This window comes from Salmo trutta, chromosome 13 (assembly GCF_901001165.1).
Source record: "Salmo trutta chromosome 13, fSalTru1.1, whole genome shotgun sequence".
Classification (NCBI taxonomy): Eukaryota; Metazoa; Chordata; class Actinopteri; order Salmoniformes; family Salmonidae; genus Salmo; species Salmo trutta.
In genome coordinates, this window is record NC_042969.1 from 43,795,304 (window position 1) to 43,816,373 (window position 21,070).

At 42.8% G+C, this 21,070-nt stretch overlaps 1 protein-coding gene across 1 annotated transcript; it reads right to left on the reverse strand.

Moving 5' to 3' along the window:
* Window positions 1-619: 619 nt before the first annotated feature.
* On the reverse strand, window positions 620-10,149 carry LOC115205816 (presenilins-associated rhomboid-like protein, mitochondrial). The gene is made up of 10 exons (XM_029772157.1): window positions 10,030-10,149; window positions 8,918-9,131; window positions 8,612-8,752; window positions 7,897-7,945; window positions 7,451-7,546; window positions 6,219-6,368; window positions 6,044-6,114; window positions 5,866-5,967; window positions 4,325-4,422; window positions 620-1,333 (listed from the first exon to the last, which is right to left on the reverse strand). The coding sequence occupies exons 1-10, from the start codon at window positions 10,098-10,100 to the stop codon at window positions 1,210-1,212; spliced, it is 1,116 nt and encodes a 371-aa protein (XP_029628017.1). The 5' UTR covers window positions 10,101-10,149; the 3' UTR covers window positions 620-1,209.
* Between the last annotated feature and the right edge of the window lie 10,921 nt (window positions 10,150-21,070).

The window sequence follows — 21,070 nt, forward strand, 5'->3', positions numbered from 1 at the left end:
ACGTTTGGAGGAAACCTGGCACCTGAAGCATTGTGGGTTGGCAGCATCATGCTGTGGGGATGTTTTAAAGCGGCAGGGACTAGGAGACTAGTCAGGATCAAGGGAAAGATGAACGGAGCAAAGTACAGCGAGATCCTTGATGAAAACCTGCTCCAGAGTGCTCAGGACCTCCGACAGGGGCGAAGGTTCACCTTCCATCAGGACAACGACTCTAAGCACACAGCCAAGAAAACACAGGAGTGGCTTCGGGACAAGTCTCTGAATGTCCTCGAGTGGCCCAGCCAGAGCCCGGACTTGAACCTGATCGAACAACTCTGGAGAGAACTGAAAATAGATGTGTAGTAACGCTCCCCATCCACTCTGACACAGATTGAGAGGATGTGCAGAGAATGGGAGAAACTCTCCAAATACAGGTGTGCCAAGCTTCTAACGTCATACCCAAGTAGACTCGAGGCTATAAATCGCTGCCAAAGCTGCTTCAAAGTACTGAGTAAAGGGTCTGAATACTTATGTAAATGTATATATTTTTTTTTACTTACAATATATTTGCATAAATGTTTAAAAAAAATATCTATAAAAAAAAATGTGCTTTGTCATTATGGCGTATTGTGTGTAGATTGATGAGAGAAAAAAAAAATGTCACCAATTTTAGAATAAGGCTGTAACGTAGCAAAACGTGAAAAAAGTCAAAGGGTCTGAATACTTTCCGAATGCAATGTAGCTCTCTAGCCATCCCCTGTACTGACAGTGGGAGTGGTTTTGTGATCGTATGGTTTTCGTATCTTAGGGTTTAGTCCTCCACCTCAGCATTTGGGGAGATAATGGTGACCTGTAGGCTCCCGGGTCCGTATTCACCAAAAATCATTATGATCTAAAAGACTAAACTAATCCTAGATCAACACCTTGTGAATACAGGCCATAGTGTAACTCAACAGTGTGTCCTCTCCTCTTCTCTCAAAAACACACAAAATCCCTGCATTATTATGTAGTGTGTGTGTGAGAGAGAAAGCACTGAATGCAAATGGCATTTTTATGAGAGAGAGTGAGAGACAAACATAGAGCTTGTGTGTGGGGGGTAAATGGAGAGTTGGGCTTCGGTTTGTGTGGCCAGCAAGGCTGTTGATGCCATTGACACTCTTCTGTAATCTGATAATTTACACATCAGCCAAGACCAGTCCATCCACATGCATTCACCCAGTCCAGTGCGCTCTACTGGGGGCCGCTGCCACCGTTTCCTCCCCCACTAGGACCCTTTGTCCTCAGGTCGTGCCACACCTTCACTAGGGGCTCGCGGTTCTTCCATATCAGCTCGTGGCCATACATGATGTACCAGCTGTTAAAAAAAAAAAAAGAAAAAAAAGAGAATAGGTAAGGAACACAGTGCATTCAGAAAGTATTCAGACCCATTGACTTTATCCATTTTGTGATGTTACAGCCTTATTCTAAAATTGATTAAATAGTTTTTCACCCTCAATAATCGACACACAATACCCCATAATGACAAAGCAAAAACAGTTTTTTTGAATGTTTTGCAAACGTAAAAAAAACATATGCTGAAATATCACATATACATACAGTGGGGGGAAAAAGTATTTGATCCCCTGCTGATTTTGTACGTTTGCCCACTTAAAGAAATTATCAGTCTATAATTTTAATAGTAGGTTTATTTGAACAGTGAGAGACAGAATAACAAAAAAATCCAGAAAAACGCATGTCAAAAATGTTATAAAATGATTTGCATTTTAATGAGGGAAATAAGTATTTGGCCCCTCTGCAAAACATGACTTAGTACTTGGTGGCAAAAACCTTGTTGTGGCAATCACAGAGGTCAGACGTTTCTTGTAGTTGGCCACCAGGTTTGCACACATCTCAGGAGGGATTTTGTTCCACTCCTCTTTGCAGATCTTCTCCAAGTCATTAAGGTTGAGGCTGACGTTTGGCAACTCGAACCTTCAGCTCCCTCCACAGATTTTCTATGGGATTAAGGTCTGGAGACTGGCTAAACCACTCCAGGACCTTAATGTGCTTCTTCTTGAGCCACTCCTTTGTTGCCTTGGCCGTGTGTTTTGGGTCATTGTCATGCTAGAATACCCATCCACGACCCATGTTCAATGCCCTGGCTGAGGGAAGGAGGTTCTCACCCAAGATTTGACGGTACATGGCCCCGTCCATCATCCCTTTCATGTGGTGAAGTTGTCCTGTCCCCTTAGCAGAAAAACACCCCCAAAGCAAAATGTTTCCACCTCCATGTTTGACGGTGGAGATGGTGTTCTTGTAGTCATAGGCAGCATTCCTCCTCCTCCAAACACGGCGAGTTGAGTTGATGTCAAAGAGCTCCATTTTGGTCTCATCTGACCACAACACTTTCACACAGTTGTCCTCTGAATCATTCAGATGTTCATTGGCAAACTTCAGACGGGCATGTATATGTATTCTTGCGCAGGAGGACCTTGCGGGCGCTGCAAGATTTCAGTCCTTTACGGCGTAGTGTGTTACCAATTGTTTTCTTGGTGACTATGGTCCCAGCTGCTTTGAGATCATTGACAAGATCCTCCCGTGTAGTTCTGGGCTGATTCCTCACCGTTTTCATGATCATTGCAACTCCACGAGGTGAGAACTTGCATGGAGCCCCAGGCCGAGGGATATTGACAGTTCTTTTGTGTTCTTCCATTTGCGAATAATCGCACCAAATGTTGTCACCTTCTCACCAAGCTGCTTGGCGATGGTCTTGTAGCCCATTCCAGCCTTGTGTAGGTCTACAATCTTTTTAGGTCTCTCCAGAGATGTCCGATCGGGTTCAAGTCCGGGCTCTGGCTGGGCAACTCAAGGACATTCAGAGACTTGTCCTGAAGCCATCCGGCGTTGTCTTGGCTGTGTGCTTAGAGTCGTTGTCCTGATGGAAGGTGAACCTTCGCCCCTGTCGGAGGTCCTGAGCACTCTGGAGCAGGTTTTCATCAAGGATCTCTCTGTACTTTGTTCCGTTCATCTTTCCATCGATCCTAACTAGTCTCCTAGTCCCTGGCGCTGAAAAACATCCCCACAGCATGATGCTGCCACCACCATGCTTCACCATAGGAATTGTGCCATGTTTCCTCCATACTTGACTCTTGGCATTCAGGCCAAAGAATTCAATCTTGTTTTCATCAGACCAGAGAATTTAGTTTCTCATGGTTTGAGTCCTTTAGGTGCCTTTTGGCTAACTCCAAGCAGGCGGTCATGTGCCTTTTGCTGACGATTGGTTTCCGTCTGGCCACTCTACCATAAAGGCCTGATTGGTGGAATGCGGCAGAGATGGTTGTCCTTCTGAAAGGTTCTCCCATCACCACAGAGGAACTCTGTAGCTCTGTCAGAGTGACCATCGGGTTCTTGGTCACCTCCCTGACCAAGGCTCTTCTCCCCCAATTGCTCAGTTTGGCTGGGCGGCAGCTCTGGGAAGAGTCTTGGGGGTTCCAAACTTATTCCATTAAATAATGATGGAGGCCACTTGTTCTTGGGGACCTTTAATGCTGAAGAAATGTTCAGTACCCTTCCCTAGATATGTGCCTTAACACAATCCCTTCTCGGAGCTCTACGGTCAATTCCTTCGACCAAATGACTTGGTTTCTGCTCTGACATGCACTCTCAACTGTGGGACCTTACATAGACAGGTGTGTGCCTTTCCAAATAATGTCCAATCTATTGAATTTACCACAGGTGGGCTCCAATTAAGTTGTAGAAACACCTCAAGGATGATCAATGGAAACAGGATGCACTTGAGCTCAATTTCGAGTCTCATAGCAAAAGGTCTGAATACTTATGTGAATAAGGTATTCAGTTTTATATTTAATACATTTGCAAAAAATTTAAATACCCCATAATGTCAAAGTGAAAACAGTTTATTGTGTGTAGATGGAGTAAAACATTTTTCTCATCAATTCTAAAATAAGGCTGTAACAAAATGTGGGAAAAGTCAATGGGTCTGAAAACTTTCCAAATGCACTGTATAGAGATAGGAAGAGAGGTAGAACGGACAGAGCTCAAACGAGACTAAAATAATATATCTTAATTCATAAATGTTCAGCTGTCGAAGTACCCGACCCAATACCACACATGTACATGATAGGTTGGGAGAAACATCGGGCAAGAAGAGTGGCGCACCTGAGAGTTGGGGGGTGCCGCCTCCCAAACAAAAATCAGCAAAGCCGGGGTATAGTGGAGAAGATGTTAAAGACAGCTAGCTTGACCTAGATGTTGAGATGTTTTGTTGCTGCCCTGTGCAACAGACAGTTTAAATGGGGATGAGTGTGTGAGAGCATACAGACAGATGGACTTGAAGCTGACTTACACGCCAAAAAGAGCTCCGCCTAGATGGGCCGCGTGGTCGAAGTACCGCCATCCTAAAACTAGGCCAGCTGTGTCCATGACTACTATGGCTTTCAATGCCTGGACAGGAGAAGAGAAAACGGATGGTGTGAATAAATAGGACAACAAAGAACTTCCTGGACTTACACTTACATTTTAGTCATTGAGACGCTCTTATCCAGAGCGACTTACAGTTAGTGCATTCATCTTAAGATAGCTAGGAAGGACAAGTACATTTTCCTCAATAAAGTAGCCATCAGCAGTCAGATCTAGTAAGGGGGGTACTTAGGGATTATTTAAGTCGTTGAGATCTCACATGGTGGGTATCCTTAAAACAGCATGCATGATGGCAATTTTATTGTTAGTTAATGTCAAAGCCTGCTAGCAAGAGCTGCCCTCTCCCGATTGGCTGTTAGGCGGTCGCGTTGCTGAAATTTGCATAAACTTGGGAAATGTTTGAACTCTGGTCATTAGCTCGATGTGTCTCCTCCTTTCCTTGAAAATTATGGTTGCTGGTAGCTAGGTTACTGATTATCTCAGTAAGTGTGCACAGCAGGTCACGTAAGACACCCTACTAAAACATTTCACACAGCCACAATAATTCAAATCATAATTGTCAAAACACGTAAAAAAAACAACAAAATATCAACCCTAATCCCCAAGTAGCGGAACAACGGGTCCAAAATGCTTCGTTTGTGACGACATTGCGATTCTGTACCCTTCTCCTGAACTGTACACATGTACACTATAGCAATGGGGGTAAAAAAAATAGATAGTAAAATGTCGGGATTTTATTTGACGGTTTATCGTATCATTTTGACAATATCGCAATACGATGTTTGCGTTAGTTTGCTGTAACTGCACCAAAATTCCAGTATTTTTCCTTCATGGCTTGTTCTCCATTTTCTTTTTATATAGGGAACCAATTTGTTTTCAGCACTTATTTCCATGACTGATCAAAACTTGTTTTCTCATGGCTCTCAGCAATTTGTTTGGAACATCGAAACGCAATAAAATCCCAGTATTGAATCAATACATAGACATCGGAGGAATCGCAATACATATCGTATCGGCACCTGAGCATCGTGATAATATTGTATTGTGAGGTGCCTGGCAATTCCCAGCCTTAGTACACTCCCCCTCATTGGTATGAGGAATATGGTGAAAACTTCCATCTATGCTTGCATCAATCCAATACTTTTAAAGGGAAACTTCACAATTGTATTAATATTCATAATTTCCAGCACCACCAACATCAACATACAGTATGTGAAAATGGTGTTTATGTTTGTAGGGAAAAAAATTGAGGAAGATACAAATTATGTCATTGGAAAACCATTATGTGTGATTTTGACCAACTGTGAGTAGGCATTGCCTCCTCATTGGTTGACGACGTCATTGGAAACACTTACCTTCCTCCATCTTTTGTACTACAAAACATAGAAATGTGCCATTTTCTCATGGATAGAAAATTGGAAGGTAGCCTCTGTGTGGTTAAGTGTGCTGTAAGGGTTGTTCACTCACATTGCCTGCAGAGAAAGCATACATGGGGAGGAAGATGATTGCCAGCTTAGCCTCTGGCATTTTGGTACAGACTGCAGCCAAGACTGTCATGATGGCTCCTGACTGGAGGACAGAAAGTGATGTCAGAGACAGGAAGTAAAGGGGAATTCCGCAGGAAGTCTAAAATGTTGGTGCTTACCGCTCCAAGAGATGGACCTAAGCGCCCGCTGGCTGTCTTACATACATAGCTGAACATCGTAGAGATAACACCTGGCAATGAGGAGATGATTGATTATTTATCTGAAAATAAGTCTGTACTTCAGGACTAGTAATCTGTCTATTACATTCTCTCACACACACACACGCGCTGGTACCTGCAGACATGTAAACGGCCATGAACTGCTCCCTGCCTAGCATGGACACGATGCTGGAGGAGAAACTCCAGAGGACGTACATGTTGGCTGCCATGTGGAAGAAGGAGTAGTGGCTGAACGTGGACAGGAGCATGGGGAAACAAAGGGTTTCTGTGGGTAGGGTACAGACAGGAGACGATCAGGGAAGTGTTCATTAGGAACTAAACAGGTCAAAACGGGGAGCGATCTACCTGAATTTGTCCTATAAGAAATATTTTAATTACTAAATGTTTTGCTAGGGTTTGCTACTGTCCGCACTATTTCTTATCGGAGAAGTCTTTTCAGATTATATTTGGGCTGTTAATATTTATTTTTTATGCTGTTTTTACTGTAAGAGCTCAGGTGAGTTAAATTAATATTACAAAATCTATTACATATGTCAAACTAACTGGATCTCTGCCTCTGTCAGTGTTACTAGTAATAAAATGTCATGATTGACCGGACCAGGAAAAACTATAGCCTAGAACAAGGGCTCCTGAGATTTTCCTGGTTAGGTCACATATTTGTATTTATTATGGATCCCCATTAGCTGCTCTTCCTGGTGCATGGTGAAGAAAAACTCAGGGCCCTAATCCTGACACTTGATTATGGTTACAAGTTTTTCCATTTAAGTTTTGAGGTTGGACTTTAGTACGTATAGCACTTTAGCACGTTGGGTGCGCCGATTGGTGTCACCTCGTTTGTCAGTATACGTTACACCTATACTGGCTTGTCCATCTTGTTAGTCAGAAGGTGCTTCACCTGTGCTGACCCAGATGATATTTAAGAGTGACTTGCCCAGTGCTCCAGTTATGTGGAGGGTTAAGACCTTTAGTTGGCTATTTTGATTTCTAGACAAAATCCTTTATCTGATCTTCCCTGTTTTTGTTTTGCTCCACTTTTTGGTTTGCTTACTGTCTTTAAGTTTGGTGTGGGTTTAAAATGTTTTTGCGTGTTCTTGGGCAAATTTAGTGGGCTCTCATGGGTGTTTTTTATATTCCAAATGTTGATGCTAGTCAACTTTCAGTGGACACCCCCATGCGCGTCCTTCAGACCGCCTCCTAAAACCCCACCTGTTTCGTTTTGGTTGTTGTCAGTTACTCGGTTTGTTCCCCCTTATGTTTCTTGCTGCGGAACGTAACAATTAACACTTCCTGAGGCAGAGATCAAGTTAAGTGTATTTGCCATAGGATAGGACAGTCTCCCCTACTCACTGGAGGCAGGGTTGGATGTGAAGTATTTGATCATAGAGCGCTGGAAGGATGGCACTCTCCAACAGCAAAACACCACAGCATTAGCAGCTATGATCCCTGAGACAGGAGTAGAAAAGTATTGAATTAATGAGAGATTAGTGGATAATAAAAGAGGTGGGGGGAGGTGCTGAAGGGTGGTAAAAGATGGCGGGATGTTCCCTTGAGCAAGGAACCTAAACCCCTAAACTGCTCATTGGGCACTGCACTGCAACCTGCTCCAATCTAATGTGTTTGTGTATCAAAGTGGTTGAGTATAAAGCAGGACAAATTCCTCTCTCATACAGACAAAAAGTATACATTATCTTGAGATAGAGGGTAGTAGTGAAAGTGACAATCATTATCTGTATCAACTAGTTACTATTGAGGAGGACACAAAAAAAAATCTATGGGCTTCAGTACAGACTAACCTGCAACAGTACGTTGGCCTTCACTCAAGCTGTTCCACCACTGGTTGATCTGTAACAGAAACAGAACCGGTTTGACAAAACGCCCACACAATGGAGTGAAACCTGGGTCGTGTTCATTAGGCACCAAACAGAATAAAACTGACGGAAACAAGGAGGGATAACCTGGTCCAATAAAAAACATACATTTTAGTTTTCTGTTGCAAAATGTTTTTTAAATTTTTTATTCTGTTGCGTGTAGTAATAAACACGACCCAGCATAGGGAATCAACTCGCTAAGACATCAGTGTGAACAGTTCAGCAAGAAGAGAAAGGGGGAGCATTGACATAATTGACCTAGTGCGAGTGGCAAAGTCCACACCCCCTCCTCTGAAATCCTCGTCCACCTTTGGGACAAATCAACCCCTTTCGTTATGAAACTTGAAAGATGCCAGCCCCGCAAAATTGTAATTCGTCCAAATAATCAGTGACAAAAAAATCCAGCACACCGGAATTGTTCCTTGTAACCCTCATATCCCTTTCAGTTACAAATGGGGGAGACTATACACCCTAACCCCATTCCAGGGAACCTGTGCTGCTCCCAGCATGTTGTACTGTTTGTGTATGTTGTGGGGAGAGGCCGAGTACTGTGACAGCAAAATTATCAATTTCCTGTATAATGTATCAATAAAGATGTATACAAAATAATGAGGCGTGGTATTTAAATAAAAGGACTCACCCATTTGCGAAGATCCCCCTGTTTCTGCGGCCGTAGTTTCTCCAACCAATCGGCCCGGACCTCGTCAAAGTAGCTCTGGACCCGGGACTTCAGTGACTCATACTGCCAGATGGCCGCTGTGCCAAATGAACAGCCTGTAAACTAACATGGTGTTAATCCCCTTTATTTTATTCCCTGTCAATGCTGTGCTGAATCTGGCAATAGACCTATAGAGGTCTATGTGTGTGAAACAGTAAAAGTGTGTAACAAGAAATACAGTTATATTGAGTAGTGTATGTTTAGTAAAAGAAAGACCTAAAAACCTACCCCTATTGTGAACACCAGGGGCTTGACCAGTCTGCCAAAGCTCCTGGAGTATGCCACTGAGGGCTCCACGGGGGGTGATGCACCCCTCTTGTGGATGAGCCCTTCACTGGGCTGTGTGTGTGAGGGCCCCGCCTCCTCTATGACCCCCTTCTTGGTCTTTGTCTCCTTCACTGCTTTCTTGAAGCCACATCTCTGTTGAGTGTTGAGGGTGATTCTAGGAAAACATGAACAGTGAAGAGTAAGAGACAGATGATTGGTCAATTAGTTTCTCCTGAGTAAAAGGAGAAATGGTTTGAATCCTCTTTCTAGAGAAAAGATAAGTCATTTTGAAAGTAAAGGGAGGAACTTACTCACTGACTAAGTTGCTCTGGAAAAGAGTGTCTGCTTAATCAGTGTTTTTTTTAATCCTGTTCCTAGGGAGTGGAGTTATTGCCCTAGCACTACCTGATTCCACTAAACAAAGGTTTGATGATGAGCAATAAGTGGAATCTGGGTTGTATTCACTAGGAACCAAACGGAGGGACAGGCCTACCGGTATTCTGTCTGGTAGTATCTAGTTTTCATTAGAAAACATTTCCCTTTGCAAAACGTTTTGCAACAGTTGTTGCTAATGAATACACCCCAAGTGTTTAGCGCTAGGGCAAAAACAAAACGTGCAGCCCTTTGGGACCCCAGGACTAGGATTAAGAAATACTGTGCTAACAGTGAATGAACACAGGTAAGGCAGCTGGTAATTCTTTCATATTAACATGGCAGAATTCGTAAACAACAACAAAGGACTTTTGGGCGCTCCCAAAAAATAGCTAGCTACATGGCACAGAAGAATAGCCAACTCAAACAATATTTAAGTGGGAAGACTGAAGTAACAAGCAACCCCAAATAGTACTACAACTGTGAATTGACAGGTTGTAAAGACTAGTGGACCGTGGCACCACAAGCAACATATATCAAAGGGATGAGCTGTTAATCGTCAAACTAACATACTAACTTAGCTAGCTCTGGCAGCCGCTAGCTGAGATTTAGCTATCTTTTCACGACTGACAATACATATATCAGTGGTCAAGGTTGTTGAAGAGCTCAGCCATGGTCAAAATGCATATTGTACACCATACCTGTTTCCTCTCGTTGCTATACAAATAATGTCATCCCTAGCCCATCTTAAAATGCACCCCCTCCACGACATGCTTGTGACCCGAATGACCCCTCCTACATTCGCTACCGGGTCAACAATCGAAAACGGCTAAACAGAAGTGGGTCATGGCTTCTTCTTCGATGAGATGTAACGGCGGGTTGGCATCCAATATATTGCATTACCGCCACATACTAGACTGGAGTACAACTCCCGTATACTTTGATTGAAAAAATAAATAAACAAATACCCTACCATCTAACGCTACACTCACAACATCATAATAATATATATTAACACCACCCTACTTCACTATTTAAATATATTTAATCCTACCTCATGCCAACAACCTGAAAGGATGGGACATCACCACTTAACACACCCTGTAGCTCTTCTGATGTCAAGTCCCGCACACCCAAAAACTTCTCTGCAGCTGCCACCAAAACCTCATTTTTTTGCGACTTACATTCCATCCCTGCGGTACAGTTGATAACCATTGCTATAAATGCCAAAAATCCAATCTTACTGAAACATATATCACTTGTTGGCCTATCCCTCTGTACTAGTACATATCTACTACTCACACCACTCCTCTCTTTCTTCGTTGCCTCAGCATATGACAACTTCTGCACTACTCTAACCCTGGAAACCTCAACCTGCCCCTCTCGCACGGGACATTTTGATCCCCAGCCCCATGGGCACCCCAACAATTAACACACCACTACTTTCCCCAATGCAACACATTCCTTTGTCTCATGCCCTTCTGCACACTTCTCACACCTAGGAACCTCCCTCCTACACACTGCTGCCACATGCCTATAAGCTTGACACCTGTAACAGCATAATGTATTCGGTACATCACTTTGTCGGACAGACTCAACATCAAAACTCAAAAGAACAGACAATGACTCTTCTGTTTCACCACTCTCGCCACCCTGTCAGTGTCGCATCAAACGACGAGCATCACAAACACTGGGAATCGTCCCCTTCAGTTGGTCAACTTTTACATTTACTGCTACCCCAGAAATCACTCCTTTCAATGGCACCCTTTTCTTGAGAGCGAAACAATTCACATTTCTTGCCCCCATTCGTTTAACACCAAAGAGCTGCCAAAGGGCCCGGAGTTGCAATCTACTGCAGAGATAGCCTGCAGAGTTCTGTCATACTATCCAGGTCTGTGCCCAAACAATTTGAGCTTCTACTTTTAAAAATCCACCTTTCCAGAAATAAGTCTCTCACCGCTTCCGCTTGTTATAGACCCCCCTTAGCCCCCAGCTGTGCCCTGGACACCATATGTGAATTGATTGGCCCCCATCTATCTTCAGAGCTCGTACTGTTAGGTGACCTAAACTGGGATATGCTTAACACCCCGGGCCGTCCTACAATCTAAACTAGATGCCCTCAATCTCACACAAATTATCATGGAACCTACCAGGTACAACCCTAAATCCGTAACCATGGGCACCCTCATAGATATCATCCTGACCAACTTTCCCTCTAAATACACCTCTGCTGTCTTCAACCAGGATCTCAGCGACCACTGCCTCATTGCCTGCATCTGTAATGGGTCCGTGGTCAAACGACCACCCCTCATCACTGTCAAACGCTCCATTAAACACTTCAGCTAGCAGGCCTTTCTAATCGACCTGGCCCGGGTATCCTGGAAGGATATTGACCTCATCCCGTCAGTAGAGGATGCCTGGTTGCTCTTTAAAAGTGCTTTCCTCACCATTTTAAATAAGCATGCCTCATTCAAATAATGTAGAACTAAGAACAGATATAGCCCAGACTTGACTGCGCTTGACCAACACAAAAACATCCAGTGACATACTGCATTAGCATCGAATAGCCCCCGCGATATGCAACTTTTCAGGGAAGTCAGGAACCAATATACACAGTCAGTCAGGAAAGCTAAGGCTATCTTTTTCAAACAGAAATATGCATCCTGTAGCACTAATTCCCCAAATTTTTGGGACACTGTAAAGTCCATGGAGAATAAGAGCACCTCCCCAGCTGCCCACTGCACTAAGGCTAGGAAACACTGTCACCACCGATAAATCTACGATAATCGATCATTTCAAAAAGCATTTTTCTACGGCTGGCCATGCTTTCCATCTGGCTACCCCTACCCCGGCCAACAGCTCTGCACCCCCTGCAGAAACTTGCCCAAGCCCCCCCCATTACTCCTTCACCCAAATCCAGATAGCTGATGTTCTGAAAGAGCTGCAAAATCTGGACCCCTACAAATCAGCCGGGCCAGACAATCTGGACCCTCTCTTTCTTAAATTATCCGCCAAAATTGTTGCAACCCCTATTACTAGCCTGTTCAACCTCACTTTCGTATCGTCTGAGATCCCCAAAGATTGGAAAGCTGCCGCGGTCATCCCCCTCTTCAAAGGGGGAGATACTCTAGACCCAAACTATTATAGACCTATATCCATCCTGCCCTGCCTTTCTAAAATCTTCGAAAGCCAAGTTAACAAACAGATCACCGACCATTTAGAATCCCACCGTACCTTCTCCACTATGCAATCTGGTTTCCAAGCTGGTCATGGGTGCACCTCAGCCACGCTCAAGATCCGAAACAATATCATAACCGCCATCGATAAAAGACAGTACTGTGCAGCCGTCTTCATCGACCTGACCAAGGCTTTCGACTCTGTCAATCACTGCATTCTTATCGGCAGACTCAATAGCCTTGGTTTCTCAAATGACTGCCTCGCCTGGTTCACCTACTGTCAATGATGTCGCTCATGCTGCTGGTGATTCGCTGATCCACCTCTACGCAGACGACACCATTCTGTTTACTTCTGGCCCATCTTTGGACACTGTGTTAACTAACCTCCAGACGAGCTTCAATGCCATACAACTCTCCTTCCGTGGCCTCCAACTGCTCTTAAATGCAAGTAAAACTAAATGCAAGCGCTTCAACCAATCGCTGCCTGCACCTGCCCGCCCGTCCAGCATCACTACTCTGGACGGCTCTGACTTAGAATATGTGGACATCTACAAATACCTAGGTGTCTGGCTAGACTGTAATCTCTCCTTCCAGACTCACGTTAAGCATCTCCAATCCAAAATGAAATCTAGAATCGGCTTCCTATTTCGCAACAAAGCATCCTTCACTCATGCTGCCAAACATACCCTCGTAAAACTGACCATCCTACCGATCCTCGATTTCGGCGATGTCGTCTACAAAATAGCCTCCAACACTCTACTCAACAAATTGGATGCAGTCTATCACAGTGCCATCCGTTTCGTCACCAAAGCCCCAAATACTACCCACCATAAATAGAAAAACACTGAGCGCCTTCTCCCTCTGACCAGCAGAAACAGAAACAATTATCACAAGACCACTTCTGGTTACCCTCACTGATTCCACAGCACCCAACTCTGTTTTCACCCACCCTGAAACCACAAATGGATCAGCCAAAAGGCAAGGGTCCACCTTTCCCAAAAACTTCACTCCTACTGTCACAGACTCATCTTTATCCTGATGCTCGGTGCAAGCCTCGGGCTTCACCACACCTACCACCTACGATACTTCACCTTCATTCACTTCAATTTCTCCTCCTGTCTTCAGCTCACTCTGCTTACACTTTCTACCACTTTTCTTTAACAAGCCCTCTCCCTTTTTTCTGCCATTTTTAACCGACTCAATCTCACAATCTTCCTCCCTCTCTCTTAGACCTCCTCTGACCCACTTTTTCCCTCCATTCCTCCTCCTTATTCCAATTATACTGTAGGTCTCCTTATGATGATACTGTACTTCTCCTGATGTATATCTTGTTGTTGCTTTCTCAAGGGATGCCATTTAACCAGCTGTCACAATCTCTGTACAATCAGCACGAACCCCTCGGGATGTAGCACTCAACAGTGCATCCCACGTATCAAATCAAATCAAATGTTATTTGTCACATGCGCCGAATACAACAAGTGTGGACCTTACAAGCCCTTAACCAACAATGCCGTTTTAAGAAAATACCTACAAAAAAAGTATGAGATAAGAATAACAAATAATTAAAGAGCAGCAGTAAATAACAATAGCGGGGGTATACAGGGGGTATCGGTACAGAGTCAATGTGCGGGGGCACTGGTGTCAAGGTAATTGAGGTAATATGTACATGTAGGTAGAGTTATTAAAGTGACTATGCATAGATAATAACAGAGAGTAGCAGCAGCGTAGAAGATGGAGGGGGGGGGGGGGGCAATGCCAATAGTCTGGGTAGCCATTTGATTAGCTGTTCAGGAGTCTTATGGCTTGGGGGTAGAAGCTGTTTAGAAGCCTCTTGGACCTGGACTTGGCGCTCTGGTACCGCTTTCCGTGCGGTAGCAGAGAGAACAGTCTATGACTAGGGTGGCTGGAGTCTTTGACCATTTTTAGGGCCTTCCTCTGACACTGCCTAGTATAGAGGTCCTGGATGGCAGGAAGCTTGGCCCGGTGATGTACTGGGCCATACGCACTACCCTCTGTAGTGCCTTGCGGTCAGAGGCCGAGCAGTTGCCATACCAAATATTTTCAGTATCCTGAGGGGGAATAGGTTTACAGATGCTCTCTTCACGACTGTCTTTGTGTGCTTGGACCATATTAGTTTGTTGGTGATGTGGATGCCAACGAACTTGAAGCTCTCAACCTGCTCCACTACAGCCCAGTTGATGAGAATGGGGGCGTGCTCTGTCCTTTTCCTGTAGTCCACAATCATCTCCTTTGTCTTGATCATGTTGAGGAGAGGTTGTTGTCGTTGCACCACACGGTCAGGTCTCTGACCTCGTCCCTATAGGCTGTCTCATCGTTGTCGGTGATCAGGACTACCACTGTTGTGTCATCAGCAAACTTAACGATGGTGTTGGAGTCGTGCCTGGCCGTGCAGTCATGAGTGAATAGGGAGTACAGGAGCGGACTGAGCACGCACCCCTGAGGGGCCCCCGTGTTGAGGATCAGCGTGGTGGATGTGTTGTTACCTACCCTTACCACCTGGGGGTGGCCCGTCAGGAAGTCCAGGATCCAGTTGCAGAGAGAGGTGTTTAGTCCCAGGGTCCTTAGCTTAGTGATGAGCTTTGATGGTACTATGGTGTTGAACGCTGAGCTGTAGTCAATGAATAGCATTCTCACATAGGTGTTCCTATGTGAGAATAATGCAGCTGCTTTGTCTTGATAATGATTGATAACTTATAATGCAGCTGCTTCGTCTTGATGTTATTCTTTATCAAAAGCTACCTCGACACTTTTCCATCCACTAGGTCATGGCAAGAAGGTATTCAGCTTTTGTCAAATGTACGTCAAAAGTTTAATATGTTAGCATTTTAGCTAACCCTAACCCTTTTCTTAACCTTAACTTAATTCTCCTAATGTGATACGTTAATTCTCCTAACCTGCTGGGTAAATTCTCTTAACCTGCTACCAAAAGTTCAATCTGTTGAAAAACTGGAAACCTAGCCATGACCACATAACTGACTGGGGACAACTAGAGGAAAGGTAGGGACATGACACCATAGTACAGTGGGTTTAGCCTATAATAGAATTTAATGATGTCTTTTTTTTCTTCAAAAATATTCTGACTATTTAAAAAAAAAATACAGTGAGAGCTGTTTTTATTTGGTGTGTTTCAATAGTGAAAAATCTAATCTTCCAAACAGGAAAGTGAGGAAAATGGCGGAAGCGGATGTTTTGTTTGAATTAGATGGCGTGTCCAGTGGATATGAGAGTGAGAAGAATTGGATTGCAGTGGCGAATGCAAAAGGAAATAAGAGAAGTAAAGTGGTAGTGGAAACTAGTAAGTCCAAACCTAGTTCTGAGACTTTTTTGTTTGGAATAAGGGTTTTGGGTCGATGTTGTTACCTGGGAGATCCGTTTGAAGTCTTTATTAAAATTGTGGATGTGTTGGATGAGGTGGCGTCGATGAGAATAAGGAGAAGTGGGCTTATTTTTGTGTGTGTGTGTGTTTCTATGGAACAGAAGGAGCATGCTTTGCATCTCAAGAAGATGTTGGATTGGAATGTGTCGTGTGTGGATCTTCATAGCAGGGCGCCTATCAAGGGTGTTATCTCTGGGGTGGCACTAGAACTAAATGCAAAGGATATATGTGAAGAATTGGATCAAGTGGTTGGTGGACCATGACTGACCCGCATGGCAGATGGAGTGCAGATGCCCACTCCATCCATTATAGATATATTTTTTAAGTCTCTCCCTTCTCATGTGTATTTGGGTTATATGAGATTCCCTGTGAAAGCCTTCATGCCCAAACCCATGCTGCAATTGCGGTGGTGAACATGCACCTGCATTTCTGAAGTGTTCTGTTAGGGTGAAGGAGATGGCGGTGGGAAGAATAAGGGCTTTCCAGACAGTGGCGTGTATTCATGGATGCCCCCCCCCCAATTTCTTTTTTATAAATAAATAAACATACAATAATTTATCTTTCGTCTCTCTGTGTTTCATAATTGTCCTTCAATTCGCAAGAGACTGAATATATCTCACAGAAGAAAGCATCTGAGCGAAACAGCGCCACGCCGTCTCTCTACGTGTAGGCAATCTATCTGATACTGTCTGGTCCAAATGAGTATGACATTGTTGCCGCCTGTAGCGTTCAATGCAAGGGAAGCCAGCGAGCGTTTGGCCTCCCTTCACAAAAAAGTATGCAAAATTAGTCAATCAGCATCGAGCTAAAAAAAAAAGGGTTAAGGGAAAAAGTGTTTAGGGCAGTTCTCCTATCAAATCGCGTTGAGAGCATACGTCAATAACAGAAAAAACAACTTGAATTGTGGTATCTTATTGTGTTGTTGTCCTCCAGTGGCTAGCTAGCTAGCTAAAATTGGCCCTTTCCTATATTAGCCATGGATGGAGATAAGGATTTGGACTTGTGGTTTTACTTACATTTCCGTACTGGCCAATGATTATAACGGAGATTCTGATCCAACTATTAATTCATACATTGTTGTGCCTCTGGCCTGAGAGGATGGAAGTCCAACATGTACCTAGATGTAGAAGGCTAATGTTAAGTAGCTAACGTTACCCATGAATGGAAGTTAGGCTAGCGAACAAGCATTTTAGCCAGGTAGCCTAGGACAAAAAAAAGTGTGTACTGTATGACAGGGTGATAGACGGTTTCATCAACATGAAAGAGAGGAGGATGGCATTGGCGTTTCTCTACAAGTAGGGTGAGTCAACATGTTTTTCTACTTGCACAATGCACAAACAGAAATCAGAACCATGGACAACCACATCATAATTAGCTTATGTTGATTGGAATAAATTGTTTTTTGTATATTTTAGTTGTCACTGTATTAGACTAAGCAGAGGTGATTTAATGAAGTTGAAATGGTGCTGGAATAGTGGAGGCAGGTCCTGTTTTCTTTCTGACTTTCGGTAAATCTGGTTCTAAATCAATAGTTGTTTAGTGGTCCGAAAATGTCGGAAACATTAACTTGCTTAACCATGCTGTAGGTCATGTAACTGTCTGTTGACAGAGGTTGCTATCCGGTTTTGTGATAAAACAAAGGTGTGGTTGAATTTAGTCTGCCACTCTCTTCTTTGTTGTCTCGGCCATTAGGCCTATATATCACGGCCGCAAGGTATATGAATTAACAGCAAACAACGCAATTATCACCACACATTGAGAATATTGAGAAGATTGGAAGAAAGGAGTGAAGTTGAAGAAGTAATGGTAGTAGGAGTAGAGACACAAGATTATGTTATTTGTCAGAGGGATCCTGACATGTTGAGGTTGGATATTCGACGGATATTCGCCTGTAGTTTTCCTTACCTCCACCAACAGCAGTTAGGGACCGTCAACATAGTGACAAATCAAATTTTTCTCATTTAAATAGCTATTTAACCATTACTCCTAAAACTTTCAAAACTGGTTCTAGCTAACCCGATGGCATAGACACAAATTGCACAATTTATTTGTTGATTTACATCTCGCACTATTTTAAATTATTTATTTACATTTTTGATTTTTAATAGCTCATTGGTCATGTGACCTACTGGACTCAAACAAGGTTCAGAATGTCCACTGACGACCCTTCTATGTTGCACACCCTTTAGTTTGTCCATTTTCATCTCACATGATTTTACATGAATTTTTCCAAATTTAGAATTTCAATAGCTCCTTGGTCATGTGACCTAATGACTTCAAACAAGGTTCAGAATGTCCATTGACTACCCTTCTATATTGCCATACAACTCTCCTTCCGTGGCCTCCAACTGCTCTTAAATGCAAGTAAAACTAAATGCATGCACTTCAACCGATCGCTGCTCGCACCTGCCCGCCCGCCTAGCATCACTACTCTGGACGGTTCTGACTTAGATTATGTGGACGTCTACAAATACCTAGGTGTCTGGCTAGACTGTAAACTCTCCTTCCAATCCAAAATGAAATCTAGAATCGGCTTCCTATTTCGCAACAACGCATCCTTCACTCATGCTGCCAAACATACCCTCGTAAAACTGACTATCCTACCGATCCTTGACTTCGGCGATGTAATTTACAAAATAGCCTCCAACACTCTACTCAGCAAATTGGATGCAGTCTATCACAGTGCCATCCGTTTTGTCACCAAAGCCCCATATACTACCCACCACTGCGACCTGTATGCTCTCGTTGGCTGGCCCTCGCTTCATATTCGTTGCCAAACCTACTGGCTCCAGATCATCTATAAGTCTTTGCTAGGCCTTATCTCAGCTCACTGGTCACCATAGCAGCACCCACCCGTAGCACGTGCTCTAGCAGGTATATTTCACTGGTCACCCCCAAAGCCAATTCCTCCTTTGGCCGCCTTTCCTTCCAGTTCTCTGCTGCCAATGACTGGAAAGAATTGCAAAAATCACTGAAGCGGGAGACTCATATCTCCCTCACTATCTTTAAGAATCAGCTATCAGAGCAGCTTACAGATCATTGCACCTGTACACAGCCCATCTGTAAATAGCCCATCCAACTACCTCATCCCCATATTGTTATTTATTTATTTTATTTATATATTATTATTTTTTGCTCCTTTGCACCACAGTATCTCTACTTGCACATTCATCTTCTGCACATCTATCACCCCAGTGTTTATTTGTGAAATTGTAATTATTTCCCCACTACGGCCTATTTATTGCCTTACCTCACTAATCTTACTTAATTTGCACACACTGTATATAGACTTTTCTATTGTGTTATTGACTGTACGTTTCTTTATTCCATGTGTAACTCTGTTGTTGTTTGTGTCACACTGCTTTGCTTTATCTTGGCCAGGTCGCAGTTGTAAATGAGAACTTGTTGTCAACTGGTTTACCTGGTTAAATAAAGGTGTAATAATTTTTTTAAAATATATATTTTTTTTAAATACGTTGATTGGGAATGTCTGTCCTTCATGTTGTGTTGGTAGATGGAATATTCCTCAACTGCATATATCATAAATTGCTATTGCAAATAGAAGTATTATGTTCAACAACTGACATTTTCAGATATTATTTTGACAAACACACTTTGGTGCTTACAATTCATTCTCTATTGTCATAGATTTGGTGGGCACTGTCATCTGTGATCTTTGTGATATGACTTTCTTTAAGCACATACTAATGAAACTGTCACTTAAGATTTTTTTCTTAAAGTCTACAAACGCTCTACATTTATTCACTCTGTGATAGGGTTGGAACCCCTATTTTTCTTTTTTTTCTTATTTTTTTCCTATATGCTACTTTTATTATTGTCCTGTAAATGGTTCAGTGCCTATAATTTAGGCTGTGTGTAGAATGGGGCATTAAGGAAATTACCTCTACTACTAAATTACTACTAGATTATAGTGATAAGGAAAACAGCATACAAATTTGGCTTGTGTATTCATTTGCCTATAACTAATCAGAATTCCATTATGTTTACATAAAAAAAGAGAGTACTTCAAAATGAGAAGATCCTGCCATGGAAAAGATGGAAAGGAGGGGAAATAACTCACACCATATAGCAGGACACCTTCAGCTGCGGGGTCTTTTTAATGCAGGTTTGATAGTTATATTTTCAATAATTAGCTGTTATGTGACAATTAGGTCAAAAACTCTATTTTATTTTTTGGTGTAGATGGCCTGTAAAGCTTACAGATTTAAGTCTAATAGCGTGAGAGGAAAGTAGACAAACATCAGAGTGAGATATGAAGGCATTGTCAGTGGACATTCTGAACCTTGTTTGAGGTCACTAGGTCACATGACCAAGGAGCTATTGAAATTCTAAATTTGAAAAATTCATGTAAAAACGTGTGAGATAAAAATGGACAAACTAAAGAGTGTGCAATATAGAAGGGTAGTCAGTGGACATTCTGAACCTTGTTTGAAGTCATTAGGTCATATGACCAAGGAGCTATTGAAATTCTAGATTTTGAAAAATTAATGTAAAATCATGCGAGATGAAAATGGACAAACTAAAGGGTGTGCAATGTGTAGGCCCACTGAGTGGATATTCTGAACCTTGTTTGAAGTCACTAGGTCACATGACCAAGGAGCTATTGAAATTTTAAAATTGTAAAAATTAATGTAAAAACGTGTGAGATGAAAATTGACAAACTAAAGGATGTGCAATATAGAAGGGTAGTCATTGGACATTCTGAACCTTGTTTGAAGTCATTAGGTCACATGACCAAGGAGCTATTGACATTTTTAATTTGGAAAAATTAATGTCAAATCTTGTGAGATGACAATGGACAAACTAAAGGGTGTGCAATATAGGAGGATAGTCAGTGGACATTCTGAACCTTGTTTGAAGTCATTAGGTCACATGACCAAGGAGCTATTGACATTTATAATTTTGAAAAATGTATGTAAAATCTTGTGAGATGAAAATGGACAAACTAAAGGGTGTGCAATGTGTAGGCTCACTGAGTGTACATTCTGAACCTCGTTTGAAGTCATTAGGCCACATGACCAAGGAGCTATTGACATTTTTAATTTGGAAAAATGTATGTAAAATCTTGTGAGATGTAAATGGACAAACTAAAGGGTGTGCAATGTGTAGGCTCACTGAGTGTACATTATGATCATAGTTTGAAGTCAT

What these genes read in the sequence shown, in the direction of transcription:
- LOC115205816 (XM_029772157.1), bottom strand. Translation starts at nt 10,100, where the DNA reads ATGTCGTGGAGGGGGTGCATTTTAAGATGGGCTAGGGATGACATTATT. An exon ending in AGGGGGATCTTCGCAAATGG is followed by an intron (nt 7,946 to 8,611) that starts GTGAGTCCTTTT and finishes TTTCTGTTACAG; the next exon opens with ATCAACCAGTGGTGGAACAG. An exon ending in ATGCTTTCTCTGCAGGCAAT is followed by an intron (nt 4,423 to 5,865) that starts GTGAGTGAACAA and finishes TCTCCTGTCCAG; the next exon opens with GCATTGAAAGCCATAGTAGT.